Source organism: Malurus melanocephalus, unplaced genomic scaffold, assembly GCF_030028575.1.
Source record: "Malurus melanocephalus ecotype Western Australia unplaced genomic scaffold, MMel_1.1 scaffold_3, whole genome shotgun sequence".
In the NCBI taxonomy this organism is placed as follows: Eukaryota; Metazoa; Chordata; class Aves; order Passeriformes; family Maluridae; genus Malurus; species Malurus melanocephalus.
This window is the reverse complement of record NW_026623235.1, coordinates 4445077-4471580: the sequence shown is the minus strand read 5'-3', so window position 1 is coordinate 4471580 and position 26504 is coordinate 4445077. Positions and strand designations below refer to the sequence as shown.

Below are 26504 nucleotides of genomic sequence, written 5' to 3'. Positions count from 1 at the left end.
TCTCTAAATTACCTTCTGGCATTCATTCTGAAATACCTCTTTTCTTGCCAAACTCATAGATGAGTTTCTCTGCAAACAGAAGAGGATTAAATGCATTGCCAAAAACTAAAGCATGCTAGACAAAGGCTCAGCAAATGGTGATGCGACTCAAGTCTTAGTCTAATTTAGCAGGAGTAACTTTTTTTAACAGAATGGTGGAGAGTCCTCAGCAATTAACTCTGTCATTGTATTGAAGATGAAGCTTTCAGTTGTCTCTCTCAAAAAGATATCTGAGGTGTGTTTTTGTCATAATAAATAGTAATGGGTGGTAATGTGGCAAAATACATTCTGTATGTGTAGCTGTAACAGCTTTTGACTTACGAAGTATTTTATGGGTAGAAACATTTGTTTACTGGTTGAATTGTTTTGTGTGACATCCGCTGGGATATGAAAAAATGGAGGTTATGATGATGCTTCATTAACAGGTTTTATTTTTAGAACTAGCTTTTAAAACCTGAAAATGTAGTCCTGTAAAGAGAACAATGCCTAGCCTAAGTAACCTGCAGATCTTCAAATAATCTAAATGACACCTAGCTGTTGTGGAGACTTCTGTAAAACAGTTAATTTCATTTCCATTCTCTTTTAATCACATTAAATTCCGTTCCTGTGTGGCCAATGGAATGAAGAAGATTGTAGGAAGCAGGCAGTATCTTCCTGTGGCATCCAGATCTTCATTTTGTAAAGGGTTACTTTCATCCTGGAGGCTACTGCTTTTTCTCTGCTCTTGGACTGGACTTACTGACTCCTGCTAATTCATTCTGGTAGTGGATGAGTCATCATTAGTATTGGAAATAGTGCTGTTACAGAAATTAGGGCAGTAAATTAATGGAAGTGACTACTTCCAAGGAAAAGGATGTTGTAAGCTTGCATAGTGCTACACAGAGTTTTTGCAATGGATTTGACTGTTTCCATTTTATGTTAGACTTCTAAATTCAAACATACAAATCCACAAGATAAATATTTTTCTGTTAGTTTTGTTTCTAGTATACAGTTTTTAGGAAAACCTGGTCCACAGCTAATTGCTAGTTTAAAAGTTTATAACAATGTGATGCAAAATGCTATAGTCTATGTTTACGTGGTGGGCTGAAAGCCGTAAGTACAGTTGTCAGAATTTAGGCAAGGTTACTGTAGTACCATCCCTGATCATTTCTAGTTCCTTCCTACGGTACCACCAAGGATAATGATCTGATATTCCTCACTTAAATGAGGTTGACCTCACTGTATCTGTCTTACTGACTTTGGAGCTTTATATTCCTCCAACTGGTAGTTATTACCAGTGCTTCAGAGGATTTGTGCTGAATTTGAATGTGCATGTGCATTTTTCCATAGGGCTATGGAATGATTCAAGTTGAAGAGAACCTCAGGAAATMTCTAGTCCAACTTCCTACTTGAAGCAGTGTCAGCCATTAGGTCAGATAAAGCTGCTGGGGATTTATCCAGACAGGTTTTGAAAGTTTCCCATGGCAGCCATTTGTAATCCATGACTTCTCTTCTTTGTGGAAAGAATGAAACACCTCACCTGTTCAATCTTAAGTGTTTGATCTCTGWTGTATAATTTTGTGCCTGGGATTAGAAAATACTACTTTTTTTCCACTGATAAGTATGTTTTTTGTTAATATGGGGCAGTGAATGTCAAGTCTGTGTGGTTTTGTAAAGTTCCTTATTCATTGTGGCAAGTTTTTCAGCACATCAGAAAAATTTGGGTTTATGCAAGGGTGAAAATTTGTGTGTTGACAAAAAGAAGTCATAGTCTAGCACATTTTTACCTTAAACACTTGTGAGTTCATTTGGGAGGCATGAGGAGGGSAGTGTCTCTGAATCTGTTTAAAATTTCTAGTGTTTTCAGTTGTCTGCTCTTTGGAGAATAGCACTCCTCTACTGGAATTGGCTGGGCTACTTTAAGAAGTGCTTATTGAAGAAAAAAAAAAAACAGCTTGCTCAAATTTCTTTGACTTAGATTGAATATAAATTCTTGGACCACCCATAAGCAAAACTATTAAATATGTTCTTTMGGTGCTTCATGAAGCTGTTGTTGTATTTCAAAATAGTCGCTCTGTTCTTCAGGTTAATGTAATACCAATATTCTGTATGGCAAGAATAATCCCTTAGGATATAAGTGGTCAGGCAGCATTAATTTCCATTGGAGGTTGCTAAAAAATGTTCTTGAGAGGTTTGCTGTGTTTTCTTTGCTAGGACAAACTTTTGAAAATAATGGAAACAGGTAAACCTTTTGATGTGAGGTGTAGGTGTTKGGAATACACAGTGGTTTGGGATTTTCTTGTGTTTTTAAAATAAAACTTAGGAAATTTTGCTTAAGTAGAAAACTGCTGATGGGCATGARACCAGCAATTTCAAAATTAGACTTCTAGGTACTTGATACAGAAAGAATAAAATATGTATTTTCAAATCTCAGATTTGAGAGGGAGCAAAGATTACTTGAAAAAAAACTATCTGGAAAAAGTTGTATGGCTTTTCATTTAAATGCTTGCAAAGTAATGTTGTTATATCTAATCTGTAGAAATAGATAGTGATCCTGAGAGGACAAAGTTTTCAATTGATTTTTCTTTGATTTCTGTTTTGCAAGGTAAGCAAAACTTGGCTTATTTTTTTTTCCTGGTTGCATCAGAAATTTGTCCCCAAAAAAGAAAAAAAAAGAAATTACATATGGCTAAGACCAAATGCTCAGTGAGAGGATTGACCTTTGCAGTTTTCAGAGGCTGTATTGCCTGTTACAGAGAAATAGTGGTCAATAATTGTTCAGAATGAATGTTACCTGCTAGGGAAGATTATTAAGTGAAGCAGGATAGCTCCATGGAAATGTGCAGGGAGGGAGCCTCCACGGGTTTTAGGGTTTTGGTTTGTTCAGCTGCTGGCACTGRTACAAAAGGGTTTAAAATGTTCTAATTCTCCTTTTGAATGCCCTTTAGCAACTGCTTGCACGTACAGACTTGCCATTRTATCTGCCTAATTATCGTCTTTTGAAGAAAAGCTCAGGCAGAAAACACAGTTAAGTCTTGCTGGTGGTGTTTGAGAACCTATTTTCTTTGCATCAGTAAAGGATAGTTGATAGAATAATATGTACATGATAGAAGTCAGTTACTGAAAYGCCAGATGTAAAAGTATTTTCTTCTTTTACTAAGGAGTAATGTTTTTTAATTAGGTAGAGCAAAACTTCAAAGTCTGTATTAGAAGGCACTCGAGTTGGTTTTGAATGGGAAGGAARACAGGGTTACAGAATATGATATCTGGAAACATCTAGGTGATCTGAGTAAGTCTTGGAGCTGACTTGGTCTTTTTCTTCATMGGACACAAAAATAAATGTGTGTATTAAAAAGTCTTAATTCCTTATTTGAATTTTTGAGTCAAGTTAGTAATTTAATGAAAACAATAAACTTCCACATTTTCTTTAGGTGCTAAACAGCAGTGGAAAGGCAAATGACATGCATGGAAGTTTAATTTGCCTGTGWCCAAATGATTCTTATGGCACTACTGAGTACATTCACTGTTGCTGTACTACTTGTACAACTGTCAGAGAAGAGAGAGAAGTGTAGAAAGTTTTTTGTATTATAAAATGTAATGTGTGCTGAAAAGAACAGTATTGTATACAGAGCAAAAAATCGTGAACTGGTAGGAGGAAGACATAATATCRAGCTGTACCTCCAAGTAACTGCTGTATCTCTTGAAATTCTTCTAGAGTTTTTTTTGTATGCCTTGTAATTAATCACTTTGTTTTCTCTGGAGCACTGTGTCCTTCCCATGTTCTAGAGTTGCTTCCTGTTGATTGTTGGACTTAATTCAGCTGTTAGAGTAGACTTTCTTCTGGAAATTCAGCCAATTATTTTGTGCTTCTCAGTACCAGGAGTGGTATTGCTCTGTTGATTTCCATCTTTAAAGTATGTTTTATCTGGCGAAGAGTCTTTCTCAGAACTTGTTCTCCATCAGACATAGTCTACAAGTAGCACATAAGCCAAAGCCTGTCACAAAAATTGAAATGTTTAAGCCTCACAGMGTTTCAAATAAATATATTTTAATTTATTTGTACTCATAAAATGTATTAATGTKCTGTAAGGGACTGAAAGTGCAAGAGTTTAATAGAGCTGCTTGCAGATTCCTTTCCTTATAGTTAGCTCTTTAAATTGGAAACTAAAAGCATWATGTCATATAACTCTATTAAGATCATGTCTATGCTTTGAGTGTATAAATTAGCCAACCTGGAAAAAAAAGGTATTGCAATATTCAAGATGACAATTGCAATTAAAGCCAGTAGGAACTGTGTAATTAAAAAGAAAATCAGGGCAAACAGCATTCCAGTAGTATAAAAATCCCCAAATGCTAATGCTGTGGTGGCTGTATACGTCTGATGGGGTATGTGTTTACCTGATGGAGAAGGTGTCATGGTCTTTGGGARTAAGTATGAGAATATGGAATTGTATACATTGCTATTACTAAAGAAAAAGGACTGGGARAGGAGGCAGTGGGAGTCCATGAATAACTGAATAATCTGTTAAATTGTGCTAATTAAGTTTAAACTGAGATCAAAGTTGCAATGAGACMTGGGTGGGTAGACCAGTCTGAAATCCCACAGAAATCACTAGGGTTTTTTTTACTTTCATGTAAGTTAAACTTCTGCTATTTTAATAGCTCAAAGTAAATATAATCACATAGAAAGCAATAAGATTTGTCTTTTATTAGAAGTGTATTACAAGCATATAAAAAGAGTTTTTATTGTTAGTTCCTGAAAGAAACAGCATGTTCTGATGTGTGCTTTCAGGGAGCATTGAATCTGGGTTTGTGTTTTGCATGAGTTCAGTAGCARATTTGCAATTCCATACTTTTCTCARTCAGGGTTGGTCTATTTTTAGTAAAACTTGAGCATGTTCAGATAACAGAAGAACCCGTACTTAATATCCTACAAGTATTGCTGGTTATATCTGCCTTTTTCTTACACAACCTTACTTAAAGTGCAAAAGCAGTCTGTACACCTTTACTTAAGCCTGTGCTTTACTTACTTCATTGACTTGTTGCCAGTGGTAGTGGAGTTCTGGCTGCAGGCTGAATTTTGGGCAAGAAGTTGGATCTMGGTCTTTCCACGAGCTGGGTTTGGATTTGTTTTGGGTTATAGAAGAGTCTTTGAGGCAGAAGTTACAGTGAAGGAATTTTTCCAGCAATACCTTCTGTGTCCTGGCTCCCTGTTTAGCCTTCTATTCTTTAGTTGGCCCAATGACCTTGCAGTAAATCCAAATCCTGGACTGCATTCAAAGCAGTGTGGTCAGCAGGGTAAATCCAAATCCTGGGCTGCATTCAAAGCAGTGTGGTCAGCAGGGTGAGGGAGGTGATTCTTCCCCTCTGCTTCACTCTGGTGAGGCCCCATTTGGAGCACTGTGTCCAACTCTGGGATCCCCAGCACAGAAAAGGCATGGACCTGTTGGAGCATGTCCAGAGGAGGACCACAAGAATATTAGAGGGATGGAACACTCCTCCTATGAGGAGAGATTGAAAAGGTTGGAGTTGTTCAGCCTAGAGAAGAAAGGACTCTGGGGAAACCTTATTGTGGCCTTTCAAGTATATAAAGGGGGCTTACGAAAAAGATGGGGACAGAGCTTTTATCAAGGCCTGTAGTGACAGGACAAGCAGTGATGTTTTTAAACTGAAAGAGATTTAGATAGGAAATAAAATTATTTTTTTTTTTTATGTGTGAGTGGTGAGACTGAAACAGACATCCCAGAGAAGTTATGGATGCCCCATCCCTAGAAGTGTTCAAGGCCAGACTGGATGAGGCTTTGACCAGCCTGGTCTAGTGGAAGATTTCCTGCTGATTGCAGCAGCTTGGGATAATCTTAAAACCTTCATTCTATGGTTCTGTGGTTTTCCTGGTAGTAAAAAATGGTGTGTGCTTCACGTGAACTTGAATTTTCTGTTCCAGGTCTTGTGGTTGTGAACTTCTTTCATGTGTGAAATGGCACAGAAAGGCAATCCTTTCTTGAACATGGAGAATAGTAWATGTAGCACTGCATGCCTTGGATCATGCTTATTGCACTTAGAATACTCACCTGCAGAAACTGTTACTGAATATATAATTATCCTTGATCATTCATTATCCATTATCATTCTTCATGTCCTGTTTTCTTGATAGTTTGTTACACCCTGAGGTTGTCAGTACTGCAGCGACTCTACATTACGTTGAAAGTATTTTTCCATTGTTAAAAAACTTGAGTTTATTAATCAGTCATTCTTTACAGAGTGGTTTGTTTTAATAGGCACAGTTTTACTATTGAACTGTTCCTTTTGTAAAGTAGATAAAAACTTCAGAACAGATTCACTGATCAGAATTATCTGCGACAAAAATAGACCAGCTGCTCTACCTCACTAGTTTGTTTTAGCAGATGTCTGTGCCACATGCTGCAGAGGAAGATCAAAAATCAAATGTTGGTGGCTTGAAGAACCAAAATCTATAACATAATGTTCATTGAAGTATTTTAATATCTCTTTTGATTGGACTGAAATGTTTAAGTTACTAGCTCTGTGTATCTGTAGGTCAGAGGTCGTATGCTGGACTGTGTGTATGTACAGTTTGTTAGTGTAAGAAATCAGCGCTGGTTCTAACACAATCTGAAGTTTAAAGTTTTGGATAACAACAAAATCCCCACAGGCAATGTGTTGTGAAGTCTCAGGATTTGTTCATTTAGATCTGATGCATTTTGATTTTTCATTGGCAATAAGGGAAAACACTGGATAAAATGGAAAATAAGTGCATGAAATTAAAATTGCTAATGATAAAAGGGCTGTTCACATGAGCTGCTGTCAGTATCTGTGTAATTTCTTGTTATGGTGTGTCACTTGATTTTTAGTATTCAGAAGCAAGCCAATGAAGTTGYACTTTCTGTCTTTGTCTTCCCTTTGTCTAAGTACATGGTATAGTGACCTAAACAAATTGAATTTTGCTCTACAAGCATGAATAGTTTTTATGCCTAAAAAGCATTCATTTTCATCTTTGTTTTTTAATACATGTTKATTAATTTTTATCAGAGAAGGTATCAAAACTGTATATTATTCTGCATGACCTAAAACATTTCTCCTATCATCTCGATTACTTGTATTTGTCCATAGATTTGTGGTACTGTCTGCGTAACACCTGAAAATCCTAACATGGTTCCATCTGGGAACTTGGGGATTGTCTCTAAAATTTAAATTTAATTCCTTTTGTTAATTTTATAAAAAGAAGCCGTTTAATTGAATACACTTTGCAAAATATCCAGGTGTGTGGGAGATTTGTTTGTGCCTAGTGCCCTGCATTTCAGTGTGGTTTATTGTCTTGAGCTTGATGTTGCACTAAGCTTGCCTGGGTAGTTTTTGAATTGGACCTCATTTATATCCGAGTGTCCTGGAGCAAACATTTTACTTACTAAATTGCATGTAGRTCTACCACTAAATGTTTTGCTGTCCTTTGCGAAACCTTTTTTGTCTCCTACAGTTATGTGCATTTTTTTACATTTACAAATGTTCCCTCCTGGATAAAGTCCATAACAATGTGTTTTGTATTTAAATAAAAGGCATCTTTCATTAGAGTCCAAGAGAAAATCCTGTTGAATTTTGTTTACATTTCAGTTAGCATCATCTCATATAGATATATTAATTCTATTTGTTCCTCATGTTTAGAAGTGGGATTGTTCGTCTGGAACTAATAGCAAGGCAATAAATTATAAATATAAATAGTAAGTTCATAAAACAGTGTTTTGGTATGCCAGCTTTGCTTAAGGTACAAAGCATTAATTATAAAACTATTTTAAACATMGCAAATTACAATGYTAAACTAGTTGCTGGGARCACTTGTGAARTTTTTTAGAGCCTTTTYTTTTCCTAAACAATGTGTGTATGTAAATATGCAATACAATGTGGAATTACCGCAAGCTTCTCAAATCTTTGAAGTTGAATGATCATAAGCAGTCATCCGCAATGCTAAATATAGCTCTTAACTTTCTAAGCTGGAATTTTCTACATGGCTCTTAAAATAAGCATTTATATAATGAAGAGTAAGTATTTTTTTAAACCTTAAGTCTAGAACACCTTCTCAGTGTGGTGCCAGAATTCTTCAGCTGGAAAGAAGATAACTAAAAAGAGGTTTAGTGATTAATGGAGTAAATCAGACAGTTTACAGATAACATGAAATAGGTTAACAGTCTGATTATTTGTTACTATGTTTCCTTTCCTCAGATTGTTAAACTGGCTGTTTATAGAATGCTTCCAAAAAATCTTCAGAGAAGAACTCTAATGCAGAGGTTACACCTGTTCCCCGAAGATGTGAGTAGTCATGCAGTTACATTTTCATTCCTGTGTTATATGAAGGTGAACAGGGAGTGTTAGCAATAACACTCATGTCATAAGAAGGTAAATTTAAAAAAAAAAATCAAGCTTTTTTTTTTATATGTTTATATGTAGGTGGGTTTTTTCCACATTATTTGACAAAACTGTGATTCAAGACGTGTGAGATTGGTGTATTTCAGTCAGACACTTAGCATGAAGAATGCAGTAGTATTGACAAATTTTCGTCTTGCTTTGTGGGTAGTGGTRTTGTTTTTCACACAGTCAGATAGTTAAGGCTATTGTGATCTGCCTCAGGTTATTCCAGAAGATGTAGAGAAGAACCTTCTACAAGWGATTCCTCAGCCGCGCGCAGTTCCCAAGAGGTTAGATGAATACACACCAGAAGAAATTGCTGCTTTTCCGAAGGTTTGGACTCCGTAAGTATCTTAGTTTTTTTTAAGAGGACTCATTGACTGAATCTATGTTATATAGGCTCTCATATTATTAGTAAGAAAAAGTAGTCATTTTTTGCTTTATGTGGTTTTTTTTTGAGAGAGAAGGTCATTAAAAGAGAGAATAGTGGTTGTAAAATTTTCTGTCTCTGGATTTGTTTTAATGAGAAAAGCTTTACTTAAAATCATGTTTTCAACTCTTCACTTCATCAAAATGGGTAGACTAAAAAGCTTCTTTATCTGATTTAAGTTGTATGTGCTCCAAAATGCTAGCCATAGACAAAGGAAATGCCACGTAGGTCTATAAACTTTCAAAAGCTTATTAAAAATCACTTGTACTTAGGCTCCTTATCTTAGATGATACTGAAATAAGTCTGTCCATCCATTCTGTGTAATCGAGGCACCTCTGTTACAGTCTCTGTTAAAGGGAATAAAATCCAGCAAATACTTCAAGCCCTCTTCTGAGCTGAAACAGGGAGATTGGTTTTGACTTCTTCTAACCTATATCAGTGATGTAAATTGCTATATTTGCTTGTATCCTCAATACTGAAATTCCTGAGACCTCCTGGTTTCTATGAGATTTCAGTGGATTAGCCCTGAAGAAATTCAAATTCTGCACCATTGGCCAGAATTCTGCATTGCATTACAGTAAAGCTGATAAGCCTCTCCTATGGTGTGGTATGCTGTAGTCTTCTATAGCTGCTTTTAATATTAAAGCTGATAAAGGYTCTCCACAATAATTTATGATGATTGAATGAGGAGCTTGCACTTAGTTTTAGGTAGCTAATTGAGAGTGTCTATTTGTCAAAGGAAATCTTGGTGTGCTGCCAGAGCTTTTGAAATGCATTTCTTTGTCCCTACACATTGCCATGGTCTTGGTTGAGTTCATCTCCTTAGCACTTGGCCACCTTAATGGTGTTGACTTATAGGTGTGTGTGGCAGAGGACAAATAAACTTATTGCAATCTAATTTAGTCATTGCTGTCAAACTGTATTTCATAATATCTTCATGTCAGCATATTAACCTCAGGGAAAATCTGCAGGTAAGAACACTACTGCAGTTAGAATTCCCCTCCTGTCATTTCTTGGAACCATTCCCTCTGGAGGAATTCAAAGCAGAGACAAAATAAGCATCCCTTTTTTTAAAAATACTTCTCTCCTCTGCAGTCTTGTCTGGATTGATTGCTGGTGACTGCKCTCTATATACAGTCTCTTACTCTGTGCCAATTACGGGGGTTGGGGAGTGCTGCTGACTTAGAAATCCTGTAGCAGATYTGGAGACTTTCAACTCAGAAGATCATAGTGCTTCTCCTGTGTGGGAGGGCTGGAGAGCTCAAGTGGGTATTATGGTGAGAAAAAACAGGGAAGAGGTGGGSCTGAGAGGAGTGGAATACTGAGTAACATGAGTGAGAGAATGCTAGAGAGAAGTGGAGCTATTGAGCATTGGGTGGGGTAGGGAAAAACAAATGGGAGTTTTGTAGAATTTTAATGCTCTGAGTGTAGAGACTGGGATAGAAGTTCCCCTTCAGCCAACTATTCCACCTAGAGTCACAATTAAAGGCCTGGAAACATACCTAACCCTTGTTCTGTTGGACTTTTGTCCTACCTTCTTTTTTCTTCTCAGAAACTGGTAAGATCTAGCAGGGACATAACAATGAGGATGGTTATCCACCATCTCTCCACTAACTGCAGGGCTTATCGCTGTTGTGATTTTGGCTTCTTGTCTTGGCCTGCAACCAGACCATTGTTGGTGTCAGATAAGTTTTAATTTAACCTTCAGCTCACTTTTTTAGCAGTTTTGACCTTGGGAAGAGTTTCCAATGTGAAGTAATGCAAAAAATAATAATGTTTTTCCTGTCTGAAGGAGAAAGGGTATTTTGATTCTCTGGCATTCACATTTCTGTGGGGGGAAAATAAAAGAGAAGGAATTGAGCAAATTTAGTAAAATAACTTTCTGATGTGATAAGTAAAATACAGAAGTCTGTAAAAGGGGACTTAAAGTGAACGATAGTGGTCACTGTTCTGATTAAAATGCCAGCTGGATTGCACCAAACACATTAAAAGAAAGGATGTATGAATATGCAGCAGTAATAGACTCTGTTCTGAGWGTGTGTGTGAGAAGTAATGTTTGCAGTATTACTATATTCCTGTGAAAGACTGGAGAAGCAACAAAAGTATAAGTATTTACATATTCTTTTTAGAGGCACATAGCAAATGTTCTTTTAAAATTAAGTCCAAAAAGGGACAGATTTGTTTAACAAATTAAAGAGAAGTTAGGTTAAAACATTGTTGTATGAATGTGATAATTTGAGATGTACTGAAAAAACAACTATCTGACATGAAAATTATTTCAGAAGAGAAAACGTGAAGGGGAAAACATGGGTTGTTTTATGGAAATCCAAATATTGAAGAAATATACATGTATCTCAGAATGCCAAACTGGCTTTCTGTTTGGATTCCTTGTCATTTCATTCTTTTCAGCTGACAGGCTGCCCAGGGAGGTTGGGGAATCTCCAGCCCTGGAGGTGCTCAGAACTCACTGCAGAGTTCCTGAGCAACTTGATGTAATGTTGAAGYTATTTGCTCTTTGAGTGTAGTCCTTTCGGATGCGRATTATTCTATGATTCTTGATACATGGGGAAAGTAAACAAACATAGATAGTGAAATAGATTAATATTTTAATAAACTGTGTTTAAAAAAACCCGGTGCATAGGTTGCTAATAGTGTTGGTCCTGATTGGCGTTTTCTTGGGCTGTTGTTTGTTACTGTGTACTGGGATCTTAGAAATCGGGGTGAGARCACACAGTGCTAAAATGAGTAGCCTGTTCTTGTCCTCTGTCCTCTGCATTCTGCATTTGGGATGTAAAAAGCCTTCTTGTGGACTGCGATCTGTGAGCTTCTGCAGAATCCATAGATAGATTCCATGCAGTAAGAGCAGTGCTTACAATCAACCAGATTGTGATCTATAAACTCTTGGGGTGTTTTTCCTTCAGATGGTTTTAATAATTCTTCCTCCTTTATGTGACTTTTGGTTTTGATTATTATTTATCTTCCATGAATTTCTGAGCCGGGTGACCACCAAGTGGTCTACACATTACCAAATGTAGAGGTTCAAAAGGGAACAAAATATCTCTGAGAGTGATTAGAAAAAGGAGGTGTTAGAGGGAGASAGTGTTGGTGGTTCATCTTTCTACAGAAAAAAAAATAGTTGATATTAGCCCTTTAAAACAGCTGTTTAATGGAAAAAAATAGCTTTAATGGAAWAGATCAAATGAAGAGCAGAGCTTGATTAAAGGTATGTAAGGCTATAAATAGACAAACACAATTATAACTAGAAAATTAATCTCTAAGGTTTTACATTAAAACTTACACTGAAGAAATGTACCTTACTGAATATGAACCAGACATAATATAGATAATAGGGAATGAGTGTAAATATCTGAATTGATATGAGAAATCACTAGTATTAGGAAGAAAATACTCTTTTTCTCTTTAATTGGAAATAATAATGTAAATTTTCATTTGGAATGTGAAGGGAACATGCTCAGTGCTGCTAATGATCTGCTTGGACTTTTTAACTACATTTTGTGTCAAAATGTTCTGGCTGTAGATGGCTTTTTTAAAGGCTGTTTTGCTGGTAATTGGAGACTGACCCACCACGGAGAAATACAGGGTATCCAAGTGGAAAACTAAAATASAGAAATAGTTTTTAAGAGAAGCTCAGGAGTGGAAACCTAGCAAATCTTTTGGTTTTCTGCGGGGAGAACCTTCCCATCACCTCTCCTTCCACTTTGATAGGACATCAAGAAGGAACCTGCTCCATGAATTGAAGAATTAAATGTCAGAGTATTTCTAGTTAGAGAGTCTTTCTTTGAACAKTCTTTCCTTTTATCCCTATTTGGAGCCAACTGACTTCCCAATTTGTGCAGAGATTCTTACTTAGATCCTCCATGGAGAGGTCTGAAGTAAGTGTGATGGAAAACCATGTAGATACAGGAATGTAAATTATGTCTCTTCCAGACGTATTTCCAGGGGAAAAAGATGAAAAAATAGTTCCTTTGACAGAGTTTGATTTTGTACCATGAATGAAACTTTTATTTCACGTGTGTTTGAAATTTTAGATTGTATGTCTTTTAAATGAGTTTAAACAGAAATTATCACAGAATTCACCAGTCACATATGACTAAGCAAACASTTCTGTTCCATAAAAACAAAGATACGTCAGATTCATGGGTAAATTTTCCTGTTACATACCATTTCAAAGCTGTTTAACTGTCTGGGTATATRTATGTTTTGAGACAGCTTTAAAGGCAGGAAATTGTTTTTCAAGAAGTATTTAAATAAGAATGTTACCAGATATATAGAACAGCAGCTCTGTGTTGTTCTAGTGAGATGGGTGCATTCCTGGGACTTGCCCTTAAAAAAGCAGAGCTGTCTGATTCTGTGGAGTGTGCTCAGGCTGGTGCTSGTGTGCAGACGGATGGCCTGGTCCACTGCCAGCCCTCCTAGGAACTCCCTTCAGGCCAGACAGCTGSTTGCTTGTCCTTGGGGGAACAAGTTCTTCTACACTTTTGAAGTTTTTCAAACTTGGTATATTGTAAACTCTGAAATTCGGTTTTTGAAAACCAAACACGTTCTTAATGTTTATATTTCTGAGTAACTTGTCTGATTTCTGCCCCATCTGTACATCCTGCTTTGAGGCAATGGGTTGCAGAACCTGATCTGAAGCCCKAATTTTGTTCCAGCTGAGCAGCATGGGTTAGGCAGGGTCCCAGTACTGACACTGTGTGTCATCCCCATTCCATGGCACGCAGATTCCTGGAAGTTCGTCAGCAACACTCTGTGGCTTTACAAGCAGAAAATCACAGTGCTTTCAGGCAGAAAACTTTGTAGGTGATGAAACACAAGCATGTTGGACGCCTGTAAACTGCAGATGGCTCTGATAATCCTCTTACATATTCTGTGCCACTGCCAGTTCCTCCCCTCCTTTTGTGTCCTCAAAGCCAGCCTTGCCAGAAGCAGCCAGAAGCAGCCAGAAGCCAACCGTGATGTTACCAGCAAACAAATTTGTGGGCATTGATGAACAGAAGGGCTTTTGGATTAAGAGATCCTCTCAGGCACAGCTACTTTTTCTGTCTGGTTTTTTACAAGAACTGCAGCAGTAGTTGTCTTGCATAATTCTACAATTTCTTGTGCAAGTTTCTGTTTTTAGTTACACAAACTATTTCTGGGATGTAGTATCAGAGCTGGAGAAGAAGCCGGAGATATCCTGGTTATGTGGCTGAAATGATGTTCTAAACAGCACTTTTATATATGCAATATGTTGACAAGTTTTTTTTTTAAATTAGGGTTTTTGTCTGTTAATTCCTTCAGATAACTTCATAAGGAGCCAATAYCAAAAGACACCTCACATTATTTTTCATATAGAGGAATTACTTGTGGAGTATTTCCAGTGATGTGCTGTGTTACAAATAATAGCTTGCAGTTGTTACTAAGTTTATAAAATGATTTTTTTTCCTACAATGAAATATGAGGTGAAGTAAAGGAAAAATTGTTGGAGTGGTTACTCTAGCTACCTTGAGAAGAGCAGAGGGAAAGCCAGAAAGCCATCTCCAAAGATGGTGAGGTCTTGAGCTATTTTTATAAGGACCATCTCAAGTTTATTCATTAGCATTTAAAAATTTGGTACCAAAACCAATTTCTCCAGTCTTTTTCTTAATTCCTGTTTAGTTGTAGAGTGTGTCTACAGCTTCTTGGGATTTGAATTGTGTTCTRTATCATGCCTCACTTGGTAATATTTGGTTCTTACTTAGCCTAAGATACTTACCTTGGGCTAAGTACTGCTCCTCCAACTTGAGTGCTCATCCCTCACGGAGCAGGGCTGGCATGTAGCAGTGTTGAGAGAAGACTTGGCCAACACAAACTTCTGTAAAAGACTTCAGCCACTCTTACATTTTCCTAAAAAACAAACRATATAAACCAGGAAGAAGCTATCCTGCCAGTGCAGCCCAGTTGTGTTCCAATGTACTCTTCAAGGAATCCCTCTTGCAGTTCATTTTCTGTGACCTTTTTGCCTCTTGGTACAAATTACATGAATTAACTGGAGATCGTTAATCCCCAATCAAATCTAGGAACTTTTTTTTTAATAGTAAGGGCATAAAAATGTCTCAGGATTTTGTGTAGCATTTCACTTAAYAGGAGATTTGGAGGTAACCAAGTCTCACATTTCAGACTACCAGAGCTGTATCTAAATTCCTGTGGACAAAAAGCCACACAGATACTTACAAGAAAATTGCTCTCCGCTACATTAGGTTTTAGCTGCAGGCAGCAACTGGACACTAATCAAGAAGGGTCAGTAACTCAATCACAAATTCATGTTCAGATTGCTTAGCCTGTTAAATTGAATTACTGGCTTTTTTCTGGCATGCCTGAAACAGATCAGTGCTACTGATTCTCATACCCTTTACCTGGGGGCAGCATACATTGTATCTAAAACTGGAGTTGAAGGTAAGCAACAATGAATGGATAAAAGGATGGGCCCTTTTACTTGAACTGTCTGAAGAGGCTTCTAAAAAGAAAATTCCAAATCTACATTCCCCTTCCCTTAAAGCCTGTTTCTCTCATATGTGAGAAGAGAAGCTAAATTAATGGAAATTTGACAAGCAGTAGGAGAATGGTTGTATGTGATACTGTTGAACTACTTGCCCAGATGAAATTAGATTGTTTTTTAATCACTCTTTTAGAAGTGTTTAGCTTTCCTTTTTTCACTWCTGTTGCTGAAAGTCAGTCTGGAAAGTATTTCACCATCCCTTCACCCAGTTCTCTGTTTATTTGAAGAATAACGTAATTCTTTGTCCAAAGCCAAGTGTTCAGTGCTGTTCTGTGTGCAGTCCTACAGTTTTTWGCAGAGTATATCACTAAAAGAGAAACCTTCCATTTTCAAAAAGCATCATCTTAATAATCTGAAGCTTGCAYGTACTTTCCATTGATGTAACTTAAATAATTTTCCAGACAGAATCCATATAATCAAGGTCAAAATGTGTGAACTACAGTAAKTTTTAAAAAGCTTCTATCAATTTTGCTCCATTTGTTTTTACAGAAACTGAGGTTGTAACCACTTTATTTTAAATTGCAATAAGTCATTCTTAATTTCACTAAGAGTACCTAAATGCATATCAGATAACTTGATTTAAGGACACCTTTTTAAAAAAAAGCAAACAAGTTGCAGCTGAGGACCACAAAATACACATCTTAAGTTTTGTTTGTGCCGAAGAGGGTTAGTCACTATAGCTGTATGACCTTTTCATACTGTTGTTGCAAAATGCAGCTTCTGTTACTGTGGTTTATTCTCCAAGAAAAATAAGTTATACTTGTAGAACTGCTTTATAGCCAAGGCAACCGCCTGCATGAGAACACCAGCATGGAAACAGCTCTTGTGCCCCAAGCAGAGGAAGTTGATRGCTTAGAATAGGCCACAATCTGAATTGGAAATTTAATGATAGTTGAAATATCATTACTTATTTCACTGATTATTTTRCCAGAGGCATAGAGCTACCATGGGATAGTACACCTTGAATGGAAAAGTCTCCCCCCCAGCACCAAACCATTGATATTTGAGTGTAACCACACAATTTGGTTTTACAGGGAATTATAGCAATGTCTAATCCTTGGTTTTTGATATACTAGTGTRGTTAGTGAAAAAGATGAAATGTGTTCAGAAATCCTCTTTAGCTCTAGTTCCTTTACCCAATAGATACTGACTTTGGCACAACTTTTGAAGTGTACTGAAAAATACATATATTCCGCTTGTTTTAGAATTTACAGTAAAGTTTGTCTCTGTTGAAGTTTGTCTATAAAACCAAATCTTAAAATACTCAAAATTTCATAGTTTATTCATAAATTAACCTGAAAATGTCTGCCAGATAGGTGGCAAATTTTGTGCTATGTGTATTGCAYGCTAATTTTAGACAAAATTAATTTATTTGGAGCCTTTTGTTACAAGAAAAGTGTAAAAGCCACCTATAGCCCTTAATAAGCAGATATGAAAGATGAGCCATAGAACGGTTCTGTGTAAGCAGACAACTGTCATCAGTTAGTAATAATTCCACATTCCTCTGATGGTGATTTCTAGAATTATGAAGAAGAGCATCATGGTAATACAGATCAAGTGTGCCTGCTARCTCAGGGTAATGTGACCAAAGAGTGGCTGAGGGCTAGTAACTAAGTGGCATGATCAGTCCACAAAATCTTTTCAAAATTGGTCTTCCCCAATCTGTCATCTGTTCAAAACAGTGTTGTTTATAAACTCCCCTAAATGAGACATTTATGAGCCAGTGGATATTGTTGGTTAAGTACTAAAAAAAAAAAAATAGGTTAGAAGTACTTTAACAACAATTATTTTTTTGTGTTTTCCAGTATTTCAGCCARGTTTGGAGAAATTTTATCCTTGTTGTTTCTTAAAATTCTTGAAATTTGTGTAAGAAAGTCAGGGAGAGCTTCTGTAAAACTACACAGTCATGCCTTTGACTCCTTAAGCTGTTTGGGGAACTTCACACTGTTCAGCAGGAAACAGGATGGGGGAAAAGGGGAAAAAAAGGCCACTGGATAAAAGGCTAACACAGCAGCCACCGAACTAAAAACTAACCCAGTCTGAGATGGGTTAATTGTAAAACATTTTGAAAACAGCAAATTAAAACTGCTAATTTTTTGGTTTTGTTTTTGATGGATAACCTATGCAAATAGGAATACCACCAGACATTCAATTTTTCCAGTAATAGAAAGTGTTATGAATGGAAGAGATGGATGTGCATTTCCTACAGGATGGTTATTAATTTGTGAGGATGTTTTTRTGCATCATCTGGAGTAGTTTCTCTYATTGAAGGAAGCAGTRAAATCTTAACAGAATTCTAAGCCTATCCTCTTCAGCTTTTGCTCTTGTACCATTGCTCTCATCTCTGTCATTCTATTAGCCTGTGACATTAGTTAGCCTTAAGGTGCTGACCTTTTGCAGTGCTGATGGAAGAGTAAATCCTTTCTGAACACTCCTCTTAACTGCTGCTGAGAGTGCAGAAATTCCAGGGTACTCCTGCTCTGGGTCACGTGTTCCAGTGGTGAAATGATTGCTCAAAGGTGAAGAGAAAATTGCAATYTGAGCTTTTCAGAGCTTCCAGACCAGGTGTGCATTGCTGAGTCAAGAGCAGGTATTGACAAGTCACTTCTTGTGCAGCACTGACASTCTTACTCTTCAGCAGAGGCATGTTTGAAACCATTAGCAGTCATTAACACAAGCTTGCAAATGACTRACTCTAATTCTATGAGATTTGACTTCATAGAACTCGTTTTGAAAAGTCTTAGACCATGCAACGTAACTGCAAAGCAGCATGAGTAGGGATTGCTTATGGAGAGATGGCTCTCCAGGTTTTTTTGAGCTTGAAATCATGTTATCAGGTGCTGTGTATCAGCAGCATGCAGTAGAGGAAACTAGGCAGGTGTGTAACWGCTTTTAGAAGAAGGAAGGACATTGTTGACTACAAATTATATTGTTATAGCTAATCCCAATGCATTTAGAAGTTCTAAGAAACAAAGTCAATTGGATTAAAATACATAATTTTGAAGAGGAATTCCAAGTTACTAAAAAGGAAGAGAAAATATTTTTTAAAAAAATTGTCTGGATCATAAAATAACTGCTGTAATATAAAATAGTGCTATGTATTACTCTACAGCCTGACTTYTATTATTTTGTTGAGGTAAGTAATGTTTTTCACCTGTCTGCTGGAAGATGTTAGAAGGTTTTGGCTTGTTTGAGTAGAAGTAAGATAGTGAAGTTGTCCTGCATATTTTTTGAAACCAAGCTACTTGCAGTATAACAGACTAGTGATTACTTAGATTTAGCCTTTACAGAGTAACACACACACACACACCTTATTTTATTTTTTCTGAGGCTGTTTTTACCTCCACAAAACATTGCTAGGCAAAGAGAAACATCATTGCTGGAATGTGCTAACAAGAATTTAATAAAGATGGAGCTGTGCAGCAAGTCTCTTCAGAGTTGATTGAAATAAGTATTCACTCCAGGAGTTGAAAGCTGAGCACATTAAACTATTGCCGAAGGTCTCTGTCCTGCCTTTTTTTGACAGCAAAAATGCCCTTGGAAGAGGATATTTCACATCAYGCTGAAGAAGAGTATTGAATACATTGTGAAGTGGGGGGTCCCATCATAGTTGTAAATATGCAAGTAGGGTTTTTTATGCTGTTAGTTTCTGTTTGCCCTTTGAGATGTTCAGAGGCTGAGGTCATAGCTTCATGAGCATTTTTCTGGCAGTAAGGCTTGGCTTTAAGAATCATCCATCACTTTTCCTACCTCTCCATTCTGCTTGTGTGGCAACAGAATGGAGAATCAGAGAGCTGACCTAGATTAAAGACAACCTTGTTTTATGCAGCTGCATGAAGTGGTGTATTGTAGGAGTTGGTTGATGTTGCTAGGGAAGCACATGTATGATCACMGAACTTCAGTGTTAATTAATGATACAGGTGCCAGTTGCTTTTCAAACATAATGGTAACTTTGAAATCTGCATAGACACTGAAGAGAGAAGTTAAAATGGCAAGCTTTAGCCTAAGGACAGCAGCCTCTTCAAGTCATCTCTGCAGTCCGTGAAGAAAGACAGAACTTCCCCTGGTTCTAGGGTTTAGTTTGACCTCAGTCTTACTTCTTCGAGTGGGGTACAGAAGAAAGAAGTAACGGTTATCCTGTAAATGGGAAAACTCTTTCAATCCATTGATTTTTTTTATGCAGCAGAGTGCAAAGCTGGCATCCATATCAATAGTCAATATTTGAAATACATTAATTCTGCAGAGTTTTGGGAAATAAGCTCTCTGCCTGTTGCAATGGGGACCATTCAGACCCTTTTGTTTTCCATCACAAAAGCTGGTCCTAGGAACTGGACATATGTGCTGATTTATTTGTTTTGTTTGGTTCAGTGAYTGTGGATTGTCAGCATTTCACATCAGCTACATTACTCTTCTGATAGCTGTGAGTATGGATAAAGTTGGGAGAATTTACAGAATCACAGCATTGTGAGGGTTTGGAAGCAACCTCTGGATGTCATCCAGTCCAASCCTCCTGCCAAGGCAGGGTCACCTAGAGCAGGTTACACAGGAATGCATCGAGGCTGGTTTTGAATGTTTTCAGAGAGAGAGAATCCATGACCTGCCTAGGCAGTTTTAAGAGATATAAAAACTCTAATCAGAGCTTAGGATCCTTTCTTCAGTTCCTCTTACTCAGTGGTAAAATATTTGTTAGRAGAAAAGCACTGAGTAGCCTCCTGTAATGAATAGGATGTTGATTTAATTTGCTGAGTATTTCGCCTTGAATTCACTGAACTTTGTTATGCTTTTTATGTGGAGTATAAAAATGTTAGTGAGACAAATATTTTTTGCATGTTTTGGTGGCAGACTTCTGCACAGACTAATGTTGCATATTTTCAGTGAACTGATAGTAGTTTGAGCATAGATTGCAGAGACACTGGTTCCCACATTCCCCCTATTTTCCCTCATCTTGGAGTCTGCTGTCAATATACAGCAAAGCTTTTTTTCCCGAGAATGTTACTTTAAAAAAAAAGAAGAAGAGAAGCAGCTATGTCAAGTCTTGCCTCTGGGTGAATTTCTGAACTGTCTGTTCTARGAGATACCATTTCCTTTGTTCCAAGTGCATAAACTCAGGGCTTTGCTGAGGAAGGGCAAAAGCACTGTCATCAAAGAACACACTTGCATGGATTTATGTCACTTATCAATGAGCAGTTACCCATTGATGCTCACAAGCAGTTCATAATTCAATCTGAGTAGACGTTTTTGTGGGTTCATATTCTTTGTCTGACAAAATGCCGCTAACACTTTTGCCAAAGGCAGTGTTTTCCAAGGTTTAGCTTCCCTAGTGCCAAGGACTCTTCAAAAGCAGTCCAAAAGCCAAGTACTGGTGGGCATAAAAGCCTACTGTGGCAATAGAAAAGGCTTTAAAAACTTTTGTATTTGTTCACACAAGTGTTGTATTTGTTCACACAAGTGTTTCAGTGTGGAAAATGCTGTCTTTAAGCTTCATTAACTTCATAAGACTGAAAACTGAGAGTTCAGTGTTTTATGCATTTTTTTGCATTCAAATTTTGAGACAATGAGCATTAAAGTTAAAATGCAGATTACATGCAAGGAAAAAAAAAAGGGTTTTCACCATGAGTGCTGTGAGACCTATAACTCTGCAGCACTCCARCATAACCCAAGATTGAAGTTTGAAGTGAGCCATTTATAGAAAAATGCAAAATTCTTTGAGTAATACACAAGAGGATTAATTGGCTATTAAAAAAAAAAATTACTAATAACTGTAAGCTGCAAGACAAGGATGTCTTTGCCATCCTGCATTGCCTAAAATCTTTCAGCACTATCCACCTGTCTAGGATGGATGCAGTGATAACACTTCTAAATTAMTGCTGAGAATTTTTCCAAATCCCACACTCATTACTTCACAAACAGTTCGATGTAATGAAGTATCTATTCTGTCAGGCAGGGTGAGATCTGTGTAACAAAATGTGGAGTGGTAGAGAGGCTGGAACTAGATGATGTTAAGGTCCCTTCTGGCTCAAACCATTCTGTGATTCTATGAATATCTCCAAGTACTGAAGTCCAGGATTGTAGGAAATGGGACTTGACTTTCCAGTAGGTATCAGCCATCAAACGTTGAGTATGTTCAAGTTCAACATTAAGAAGTATGTAAACAACATACATGGTGCTTGCAGCAGTTCTGTTGTGCACAAAAGATACAAGTGCAAATGTTAATACAGAATATGCTATTTAAATGGGAAACAAAGAAACTTTGTGAATCATCACAGTATGGACATGAGCTCTTCTTTATAGTTGTTCCATAAAATTCACACAATTTTATAAGCTGCTCTTATAAAAATAACACAAGCTGAATTCCAGAGTTGCTTTCACATAAGAACCTATGGTCTCATACAAGGGTTGTGTGAACGATTTCACTTTGCAGTGCTATTGCTTGACAAATTCTAGAACTGCAACATAGGACTAAGTAAGTGTTGGATTTCTGTGATAAAATTTAACAACCTTTGAAAATTTAACTTGGTTTATGTAGTGGTTTCCCAGTTTTCTGTATTCCAGAATTTTTCATTCAGCTTCACAGCAAATCTGGCCCTGATCCCTTTACATGTCTACAAAAGCTTTGTTAATACTTCTCTTGTTGAGTCTTGGTGAGTTCCCCTACCTGCTGTGATTCACAGATGAGAGAAGCAGTGAGGAGTGTTTTGTCCCCCAGGCTGCAGGTGTGGGGTGGGGGCTACATGTCCTGGGCACCTCGGAGACCCCCCCCAGGCCTGCACTGGGGCATTTGGGGAGTGATTGGGTGGGGCCCAGGATGTGCAGCTTCTCTCTGGGACATCTTAGGGATGTACACATGCATCTAGTCTGCAAATTCAGCATTCTAAAAACCATGAGCTGGTCTGAGCTCTGTAGTTTGAGGGAGAAYGTGGTTCCTACAGCCAGTGGATGTGTGGCAGGCAGGGAGAGTGATGTGCTCGAATAGGAAACAGCAGAGGATTGCAAACAGCAGTCTGCTTCTATCTGAATGTTTTCTACGTTTGTCATCCAAGCAGAGGGGATTGCAGAACTTTAAAGAATTAGGGGGATTTTAAAATCATCTGTTTTAAACTGTCTTAGTAGTGTTGTGGTGGACTGTGCTGTTAACTAAAACTTGCCATTTTATGCATGGATTATTCCGTTTTTAAAAGTGGAGTCAAATTACTACCTGTGATTAAAGCCTTGTGAGACAGACTGCATTTACTTCAAGATGGATTTTGTTTTGCCTAGGAAAGTAGGAGTGACCAGCCAGTCCTGATGTCTGTAAATTCTTTGAGGTCTTAGTAACTTTCTTGATTTTGTTCTGTCTTGTTTGTGTAATCCAGAAAATACTCTTCTTTGTAAAAAAAAAAAAAAAAACTTCAAGCATTGAAATAAGGAAATTCAGGCTGTTACTGCAGTCTTAAATCAAAGCCACTGTAGTGCACATACATTTCTTAAAAGACTTTTTTTTTCCCCCACAGACCTAAAGACTTTCGAAGGAAGTAATAACAATAAAAGAAGTGCCATCACGAGTGTCTCCCCTCCATCAAAGAAAATTCTTCTAACATGGAAGCATCTGTGCATCTCAGTCAACTATTCTACACTGAATGTTTCTGAGGGCTGTTAGCAAACTTACGGTGTTTGAAACTGCTCTAAGAATAGATACTGTCTTGTTAATACCATCTGTACTGTGTAYTGTATGATCTGGTATTTGTTTATGACATTTGGTTTGATACTGTTATTAAAGACTTGAGACCTTTTTAATGAAAATTTGCATAGAAACAACACATTGACTACTGAAATGAACTAGCTCGCTCTTTAAGTTGCAAATCTTGAATTCCATGCCAGAGGAGCAGAGAATGATTATGGTCACCAGCCATAATTTTTCATCCTTGAGCTTTGGCCATCTTTTGATACATTGTGTTCTAAGGAACAAAATGACAACTAGTTATTTTTCAATAATTTGACTTTTTTCAGGCTACTATTCATCTGTATCTAAATCTTGGGTGTGCTGAATGACAACCGCAAAACTGACTCTACTTTCTAGCTGCTGAATGTTATTAAATGTCTTCCCAATGGGGTTTCATTCTTAACGTGGAGATGTTGCATGACTGTCATTGGCAACTTCATAACSATAAGGTTCTGTCTGCCTTGGGAAGCAGCCAGGCAGAGCTGCTCCAGCTGGGCATAGCTTTTGAGGATGGCACACTGGACTCCAGTGCTGCTCACACCAAAACACCCATTTCAGGATGTGCAGTGTATTTTCTGAAGTGACTCTTCCTCACTAGGAGGGCTGCTGAGGACCAACTGTAGAATAGATTTCATTAAAGAGCTTGTTGAAATAACAGGCAGTAAAGGCAGATCACAGAGAGATACTCTTCCTTTTCATTTTATTCCCTCTTAAGCCTAAATCGGATTTTCATTCAAGTCAAAATAAGCAAGCACATGCCTTGCTTATTTTAAAGAACATATTACAAGACAAAGCAGCAACATTTTTATTATGAAAGCCGAATGAGGAAACCAAATTTAAGTGTTGAATGATGCAAAAAAGTCTTAAAAATACTTAGCTTTTGCAGGTTACTTCCCTGAAATTTCTTACTGCTTTCCTACACTGAAATCTCTCAAGGCAAAGCTATTCTGTAAATAAGTGAAGCACCCGTTGTTTTCTGTGCTGTAGGAAATGCTGATAACATAATATGCCAAATTTAGAATGTTAGGTGAGGAGAATGAATATTCTGCATCTCTTTCATACAAGTATCATACCAGAAGAAAAATACTGGTTTTTTTTTGTAATCACATTTCATTATGCAAAATAGTGGTTTGGTAGAGGGTCTTTCTTTAGCATCCAGATGAGCTTATCCCAGGAAACATTCCTACCTCATGAATGTGCAGCTGTCATTTCCCAGTCAGTAACTATATTTCATTAACTAGGGAAAGTATTTTTAAAAGCCCTAGATTGCAATATATCCTCTTTTCTGTGGAAGGACACACTACACAGGGTTTATTGGCAAGATCTTTGTGGCATCAACTGTTCATGCTGTGCTGAATACTCCAGTCAGTGCCTCAATTTCTTAGGTGGTCTGGAAAAAATACGAAACACTGTTGATTATTCAAAGGCTGGATTTTAGAGACAATCTTGACTGACTGTGTCTTAGTTTTTTTTGTTTTTTTTTTTTTGCAAAGATGCAATTCCTGAATAATATTTTTATAATTGGGTAGTGCTCACTAGTTAGTTACTTTTCATTACCATGGTATGTCCAGCAAGTGACCATATAACCACTGACACCAGAAACATTCTGGTTAGTAGGGTGCCAGTAAATGGCACAGTAAATATAAAGTTAAATTAACTACTGCTATTGAAGCTTGTGCTTTAGTATATAAATTGTTATAAAATTGGACAGAGTGTGGCCACTTCATTATCTCCAAGTCATTTGTTTAATTCAGTACAGGTACATCCCAGTGGTGCGAGGAGGAGGTGGCAGTGGCAGCCACCTTCAGGGAATCCTTCAGGGAATCCTTCAGGCCGAGATCACCTGAATTCCCTGTGGGCAAAGGGATGTTGTGCTGCTTCCTGTTGCTTCCCCCAGCCCAGGCCACTGCTGTGGGAGCCATTGGAGTGGCACAGCACAGGTGACACTGACTGCATGTCACAAGCACCCTCAGGGATTTGGTCAGGCTGTTGCCATCAGGCTGTTTTATGGAGCAGATAACACCAATTGCCTTATTTTGATCACTTCGGCTATGCTGTGTCCCTGCATCCCTGGTTTTGTCCTGTCACCCTGTGGTCCCACGGGAACTTGAGATTTGGATAGTGTTGCAGGACAGCCAGTCAGGACAAATTTATTGAGCAGGAGACGCAGACTCTTCAAAAGACAACATGAGCAGAATTGCTTGAAAGCTGACTTTTTTCATCAGTGAATTTCTCAGTCACTTCCACAGGACCTGCAGGTCGGCATATCTTGGGTAGAACCCTGAGCTGTGTCAGTACAACATGGATGGGAGTGGGCCAGCCAGGCAGGGGCAGAGGGAGTTTGCCATTGGGGTTAATTAACATGGGTGTTCACAACCAGTGCCAGCAGGGAAATTAATCCTGTGATACAGGCATTACTGTATCTAGTTTTAATAATATCTCTGAATGTCAGCTGCATGTGCCAGGCTCTGGTACCTGCACGTGTGTGAGAGCCGTGCTCACATGGGGCCTCAGTGTTCTGTCAAGTGGGGTTAAGCTGCTGAAGAATAAAGTCCATAAACTGTTTTATTTTTCTACCTTCTATTTTAAACACAAGTGCAGGTAAGGAAATTACATTCAACTCACATTTGATCAACTTCTATCACCTTTCCCCAAGAAAATGGTTGGAGTCAGGGGTGAAAGACRTAATGGGAAAACACAAAGACAACCTAGGAAGTTATCCAGCCCCCAGGCAGAACGTGCTAGTCATGTGTACAAGCAGTGTGCGCTACTAGTGAAGTTGAATTCTAGGTGAGATAATTTGAGACTACATAGTAAAGGTACACATTCATCTTCTTCCTGGTGAACTGAGGGAGCTGCTGGCAGTGGCCAGAGGCCAAACCTGACAGGCTTTTCTTTTCTGTAGAGTATGGACAGACCCCTTCCCAGTCAGGAATRAGCAGGAAGACGGTCCTGGGATGTACAGCACAACCTCTCCATGTCTGAATAGGATTGAAGAAAGAGGGCGGTTCCAAACCTATGCTTTTAACTTAAATGGCAGTTCAAATCATTTTGACTCTTACCTTGTTTCTTTGTAGATAATGAATTACTCTGTTCAGCTGGCTGGGTTGGCATTTTGCCTTCCTCTCCTTATTAGCTGATCCAAGTACCCATCTCAACTACACCTACCAGTCTTTTGACTTGGGCATGTCAACATGTGAAATCTCACATCCACAGCTGGTACAACTACTTCAGCTCATAGTTGCTCTCTACATTTGTCCATATATAATTCAAAAAATAAGGCTAAATGATGTTTCTACCAAGTGTCTACATCCCTTAAGATAAAACTGTTGTCCAAAAGTGTTGAAAATGGGAAATGTATTTCCTTCTGATAACATTCTGTCCCCTGAAGATATAATGCAATT

The 26504-nt window shown here is 37.8% G+C and overlaps 1 protein-coding gene across 1 annotated transcript in view; it reads left to right on the top strand.

Annotated features, from left to right (window-relative positions):
* MRPL13 (mitochondrial ribosomal protein L13) overlaps positions 1–26438 on the top strand; it is a 32743-nt gene extending 6305 nt beyond the window's left edge. The window contains exons 5-7 of the mRNA XM_057368076.1: positions 8251–8337; positions 8656–8777; positions 22892–26438. Of these exons, the coding sequence (XP_057224059.1) occupies positions 8251–8337; positions 8656–8777; positions 22892–22916 (234 nt within the window). The 3' untranslated portion in view covers positions 22917–26438. The remainder of the gene's footprint in view (positions 1–8250; positions 8338–8655; positions 8778–22891) is intronic.
* The last annotated feature ends 66 nt before the right edge of the window (positions 26439–26504 follow it).